A 6466-nucleotide genomic window follows, 5' to 3' on the forward strand; every position below is an offset into this window, starting at 1 on the left:
ACCTATCCGTTCAGGTGCTGTGTTGGATCTTAGGAGGAACATCAGATAAGCAGAGAGACTGGTTTTCTGGTACGTTCGTTTCACACACTGCCAGCCCACACTAGATGCCAGGGCCCTGATAAAGCTGGCCACCGGTCCTCAAGCCATGGTCCCAGACCCGGCAGCATCCGCATCCCCAGGCAGCTCCTTAGGATGCCAAATTCTCAGGTCACACCCTAGACTTTTGGAAACAGAAACTCTGGGGTCTCTCAGTCTGTTTTACGCAGACCTCCGGGGATGCACGATGGAGTTTGAATGGGAGGTTGGCCGGGCCCTGGGAGGGAGGCTCCCATCTCCCCTGCGGCGGGAGCCCAAGGGACAACGTGGGGGCGCGCTGCAGCGGGGGCTGCGAGCCCAGGGCCGCGAGTCCAAGCCGGGGCTCCGGGGCTTGCCGCGCTCCTGCACCGCCGTGCACCCAGCCCCGCTCCCGGGCCTGCGGGATGACTGACGGCAACGCAGCGCCCGCCCGCGGCTCGGGCTGCGCCCGCTCGGGCCGCATCACGTGGCGACGCGCGCCGCTAAATAGCCCGCGTCGGCCATTTTGTGCGAGAACCGCAGCGCCGCCTCCCAGCTCGCGTCCTCGCGTTCGCCGCCGCCGCCGCTTCCTGCTCCTCCCGGCCGCCGCCGCCGCCGCCGCCGCCCCAGCCCCAGCCAGCCCGGCGCCGCGCTGCCTCAATTCTCTCCGTCTTCTCGCCACTGCAGCCTCCTGACACGGCGATCCGGGCGGGCCCCGCAGCAATTTTATCCCCTCACCGGCCTCACACTAGTATCGCATGTCCACTATCCAGAACCTCCAATCTTTCGGTAAGGTCCACCGCCGACCCGGCCCCGCGGCCCCGCCGGGGCTTTGTCTGGGCGTCCGGAAGATGGCGACGGGGCCCCGGCGACCCCTACCCGGGGACGGCGCCGGCCGAAGGGCTGCGGACCCCGCTCCGCCAGGCTTGGCCCGGCCCGGTTCCGCCCGCACCAAGGGCCCCCGGACTCGCTGGCGAGAGCTGAGCCGGGCCGGGCCGGGCCAGGTCCGCGCAGCCTTGGGGGGCACGGAGCAGAGGATGCAGGCGCAGGCCTCGGATGGGTCGGGGAAGTGGCCCGGGCCCCCCGGCCCCCGTAACGATTTATAGAAGGACGCTTCTGGATAGACGCGTCTATTTTGTTAAATGTGGTGGGGTTTTTATTTTTTATTGTTTTCAGTTTTGCAAGGCACAGTTATGGTTGGATGATGGGGTGGGTGCATTTGAATGTTTCTGTTGTTATCAGAATGTAATCGAGATGACGCACATTTTTATAGGGGCTAGAGAAATTAAGGAGGTATCCATCCCCTGTCGCTCAAAGATCGTGTTGTCTGTCTGTAACACCGGTTTTTAATTCGAGTTGTCAGCGGACATACCTGCTCAAATTCTGTTCATTTTCCTGAGTGTGCCTTGGAAGTCTTATTAATGGCTCACTGGCAATCCCATCCCCACCGGCAAAATAAAAGCAAAAGCTCTAGAACCTTCCTTGCTAACTGTCTAGATGGGTATTGTACCCTATTTGTAGAGAGTGCTTCTTAACACGTATTTTTCAGCTTCGGATTTTTCTCTTTGCAGACCCCTTTGCTGATGCAACTAAGGGTGACGACTTACTCCCGGCAGGGACTGAGGATTACATTCATATAAGAATCCAGCAACGGAACGGCAGGAAGACACTGACTACAGTTCAGGGCATTGCAGATGATTATGACAAAAAGAAACTTGTGAAAGCTTTCAAAAAGGTAAGAGCGTTAAGGAAGAGAGGATTAAAATAGAATCATTGGTGCACACCTCTGAATTGTATTGTGGTTCCCACCTTCTTTTGAATAAATATATCAGTGTGGATGAAAATGATGAGACCCAAAAAAGCTGATGTTTTGGGTTTTTTTTTTTTTGCTGCTTCTACTTTTTTGTAATTAACATCCAGAAATTTGGCTATTCTCCCAGATTGTCTCCCTATCTTAAAATAAGATATACAAGTCTTTCGAACAAAATAAAATTTAAAAGAATTTAGATATTAATGTCTCATTTCCTTCATGTGACCTACTGATTCATTTACAAATTAATCCTTGAGGCTTTGTTGGGGATTATAGGAGACAGTCTGTTTCCTAAATACAGTCAAGCCTACTAAAAGAGTTAAGTTTGTGTTTTTGTTTTGTTTTCTTTTAAATGGGGAAGTAAAACCTCACTGTATTTAACGAAATGCTGTTGTACATTTGTGTTTTCTAGAAATTTGCCTGTAATGGTACTGTGATTGAACATCCTGAATACGGGGAGGTTATTCAACTTCAAGGTGACCAAAGAAAAAACATTTGCCAGTTTCTCTTGGAGGTGAGTGATTGGGTGCTTCATGTGTAACCTGAGATGGCTTCTAAAATTTTATTTAAAAGCAACATGAATTATTTCCTTTGGTAAAAATCACAAAGTAAATTTAGGTAATCAAGTGAAATATAGACTTAGTATTTATTTTGATAGCAATAAGACTTTTATCCAGTTTAAGTGGTATTTTTTGGCATGCATGAGGGTATACAAATATGTGTTGAATTGTTGGCTCTTAACAGTGCCATAGATAAGTGTTGCAATGAACTGTTAGCTGGTTCTTTTTGATGACTGTTTGGTGTTTTCTTAAAGATTAACTTATGTGTACCTCAGAGTGATTCTACTAAATTAAATTTTATTTTACAGGTTGGCATTGTCAAGGAGGAGCAGCTTAAGGTTCACGGATTCTAAAATGAACCTAAATACTTGGAGAATTTCTTGAATGATTTTGTTCTCTAAAACCAGTGTGGCTGCCTTGTGAAATGATTCTCTGCAGTAAATGGACTTTTCATGTATTTAATCATTCAAACTTCCATTCACATCTGCATGATTACAGAAAACATGGGGTATGTAGGCTAGTAACACATAAAAAAATTGCAGTAAGATGGTAACAAAGCCCCGTATTCATCTTAACATGTTTCCAATGGAAAATATTTTGTTTTGAGTGTTTATTTGTTTATTGTTCAGTTTATTTTCACTTGATTAAATGTTTTTTTTGTTGTAATAAACCATGTATGTTGCAGCTTAACAATAAAAAGAAAATCTATGAATCCTTTTATAAGCAGTTATGCTCCCAAGTCTAAGCAAGTAAGATAGACATATGTTTTGTCTCTGGAAATTGGACTTCTCATTCTGCAAAGACCTCTGATTAGCTGCAGCTGCTATTACACCCAGAAATAGAGAACTTTTGGTATATGTAGCTTGTGCTTTTCATTTACTGATTAAAAAAATATCAGCAGGAATATAAACTCAGCACCACTCCTTGCAAGCCAACTAAAAGTTGTCATGGAATTTATCAATGTAGTGTAAGAGTACCAAGTTTAAAGTATCAAAAGATAAAGACTTCTTTTATGTATTTTTTTTAACAATTCTGTTAAATGGGCTGCCAACATTAATCTTTTCCCAAAATGCCAGATATTATTATAGGCTCATCTAGTCACAGGCACTGCCCTGAAAGTTTAAGAGGTGGTATCACTTATCTTCTAGGTAAAAGACATTGGGTTTCAGGTTAACTTGCTCAGAATGCGAGAACATGGCAGAGTTAGGGTGCAAGCTCAGGCTTTCAGGTAGAAAAGCCATATTTGGCTAAAGAAGCAAGAGCCACAAATGACACTGCACCAGGTGTGATGGTGCTATAAGAAAATTTACAGTACTTAATTATGAGATTTCTGCAGCCCATCATCACAGGTTCCAGTCTTCTGCTTTCTGTTGAGCAGTAGTTATGTGCTCATTTGTACAACCTGTGCCATTAAAAACATTTAACTAAGGCAAAGAAATGCATCCATAAATGTGACCTTTTAATACACTGGAATTTTGATAGTATGAAAAAGGTTTATATGTTGCCCTATTTGGATGATACTGCCTTTTTTTTTTTTTTTTTTTTTTTTTTGTACAAGGAATTAAACCCAGGAGCACTTAAGCACATCCCCAGCCCTTTTTATTTTTTATTATGAGACAGGGTCTCACTAAGTTGCTCAGGCTGGCTTTGAAGTTGCAGTCTTCTTGTCTCAGCCTTCCTAACCACTGGAATTAAAGGTGTGTGCCATTGCACCCGGCTGCATGATATACTACTTGTGAGGAAACAATCCCCACAAAGTTTGCCTTTTAAAGTCACTAAGGTGTTTTTTTTTTTTTTTTCTCACCCTATCCTAGCTGCAAGAAAGGCTGGCACTAGTAAGAGGTCAGTACATCAGAATATGGTGCTATAATTGGTAAGCTTCATTTCTAGGAAAACATTAATATAATTTGACCAAGATGAGAAATTTGGGAAAGTTTTCCAGCCTATTGAGAAGCCTCCACTTTTCTACATCTAATATTGAATAATGATTCTACCTCTAGTTCAGGGATGCTATGGGAATAGCACTTTGGTGAAGCATAATAGAGGAAATAGAACTTTAGTTGAGGCACAACCTTGAGTAAAAGGTTCCTCTAGGGCTGGGGATATAGCTCAGTTGGTAGAATGCCTTGCATGCACGGAGCCCTGGGTTCAATCCCTAGCACCATAGGAAAAAAAAAAAAGGTTCCTTTGGCCTTATGGAAATGGTAAAGCAGAAACATTTAACATTCACTTTAAATTTGTCACAAATAAGTATATTTGCTAAGAGGTGAGCTAGTGCCTAGAGAAGAATTATCTTTTTTTTTTTTTTTAAGACAGCGTCTCACCAAGGTGCCCAGGCTGGCCTTGAACTTGCCTCAGTCTCCTCAGTATTTAGGATTATAGGCATGTGTCACTGTACCCAACTAAGAGTTTTCTTTTAAAAAGAAATGAGAGAGACTTCATAGATTGGGCGAGGGAAGAACTGTCATCCTGAAACTCGCAGAAGAGCTCTTAGTCACTTTGTATGTCAGGTTGCTCCCAGTGGATGGGATCGAAAGCCTAGAGCAAAACTTCCCTCACTGGATTTTCTGGAGAATGCACATCCTCCAGGATCCCCCCAAACACTTGTCCAGATCTACCTTGTCTTCAAGGAACAGATTGAGTACCCTTCTCCCTTGTCTTTGAGCAAGCAATGGGAATAAGAGTGCATCATATCTGCAGTGTTACTGAAACTAGTTAAAGGATGAACTTGGAATCATCATCCTCAGTTGAAAAAACTGACCAAGAGCTTTTGAGAGCCAGGGAGCAAGACTAACTGCCCTTATCTTGCTTGACATCAGAAGAGGCAAAGCAGTATTGTGTAACTGAGGAAGGAAGGTAGATTATGTCTTACAGGTACAAGAAAAATAACTGTATCCAAACCAGGTATTCCTTATCTTTCCTGTGTGGAAGATTTTGATCTGCAATTTCTTTAGTGGTTTCTGCTTCAGGGTGCAAGATGGAAAAAATTAAGTAGAGGACAGGTAAATTTGTCCCTGGGCTTTTAGACTTGGCAGAGATCTGGGCAGAACCATTAGAAAGTTGAGAACTTAACATGTTTCCAATGGAAAGTTTTTTGTTTTGAGTATTTATTTGTTTATTGTTCAGTTTATTTTCACTTGATTAAATGATTTGTGAGGCACAGCTCAGAGTAAAAAAAGCAAGTTCCTTGCTTTAGTCTTGGCCTTCCTGAGAAAGAAGTAACCCTGGGGAAAAAGCTCACTCTGCCTGGTTAGGGATTCTAGTAGCAGGAGCCATTCTCTCAACCATCCTAAAAAGGGGGGGCGGTACTGATCACATGAAGGAACAGTTCTAGTCGAAGTCATGATGGCTGTTAACCCAAAATAACTTGAGAAATAGAATGGTAATGCAGGCTTCTGTGTGCCACCAGCTGGGTTCCAGCTGAAGGAAAAGTCAACCTCATTAGCTCGCCCCCGGACGCCTGTTCATTGGGCCTCTGAGGATTCCTATTACCACACCAGAGGTCCATGTGGGAGGGAAAGGAGAGAGGTGGGAACCTGCTCTCTAACTAAAACCAAGAAAGCCTCATTTGGCAGTAGACTGTAATCACTTGAAAGCAGAAGGTAGCCCAATGACATTGTGCTTGTCTGGGATCAAGCGGCCAAGCGAATCAGCTAGAATTAACAGAAGCAAAACTAATATTAAGAAGGCCTCAGCAGTGATAACTTCTTTCAGTCAGTCACTTAACTTCCTTTTTATCAGAATAATGGAAGCATGGGAGAAAACAAATCAGAGGAATGGCTGGATTTCCTCCCTCCTAGAAAAACATTGCAGAGAGGAATTGGTACCAAATGTCCTTGAATCTCCTAGATCCAAGCATTATGGAAGATGACAGGCAGCCTGTGCAGATTCTGACCTAAACAAAGAATTAGAAATGGCAATTAAAACCTAGCATTGGTTTGTGAAAATGCCATTGTAGGTCAGTGGTTCATCTGTTAGGTTGTCAGCCTGATGGGAACCTACTATGGGAAACAATATTGGTCTATATAGCTCGGCTCCCTAG

At 44.0% G+C, this 6466-nt stretch overlaps 1 protein-coding gene across 1 annotated transcript; it reads left to right on the top strand.

The window, feature by feature from the left end:
- The first annotated feature begins 603 nt into the window (after positions 1 to 603).
- Positions 604 to 3239, top strand: Eif1b (eukaryotic translation initiation factor 1B). The gene is made up of 4 exons (XM_026401597.2): positions 604 to 843; positions 1626 to 1789; positions 2277 to 2378; positions 2733 to 3239. Exons 1-4 carry the CDS (start codon positions 813 to 815, stop codon positions 2775 to 2777), a joined length of 342 nt encoding a protein of 113 aa, XP_026257382.1. The 5' UTR covers positions 604 to 812; the 3' UTR covers positions 2778 to 3239.
- The last annotated feature ends 3227 nt before the right edge of the window (positions 3240 to 6466 follow it).

The sequence above is a fragment of the Urocitellus parryii genome, chromosome 3 (genome assembly GCF_045843805.1).
Source record: "Urocitellus parryii isolate mUroPar1 chromosome 3, mUroPar1.hap1, whole genome shotgun sequence".
NCBI classification, from domain to species: domain Eukaryota; kingdom Metazoa; phylum Chordata; class Mammalia; order Rodentia; family Sciuridae; genus Urocitellus; species Urocitellus parryii.

Bases quoted from the DNA above. Each gene is read 5' to 3' on its own strand.
- Eif1b (XM_026401597.2), top strand. From the start codon at position 813: ATGTCCACTATCCAGAACCTCCAATCTTTCG. The intron at 844-1,625 runs GTAAGGTCCACC...TTCTCTTTGCAG, and splicing joins CCAGAACCTCCAATCTTTCG to ACCCCTTTGCTGATGCAACT. The intron at 2,379-2,732 runs GTGAGTGATTGG...TTTATTTTACAG, and splicing joins TTTGCCAGTTTCTCTTGGAG to GTTGGCATTGTCAAGGAGGA.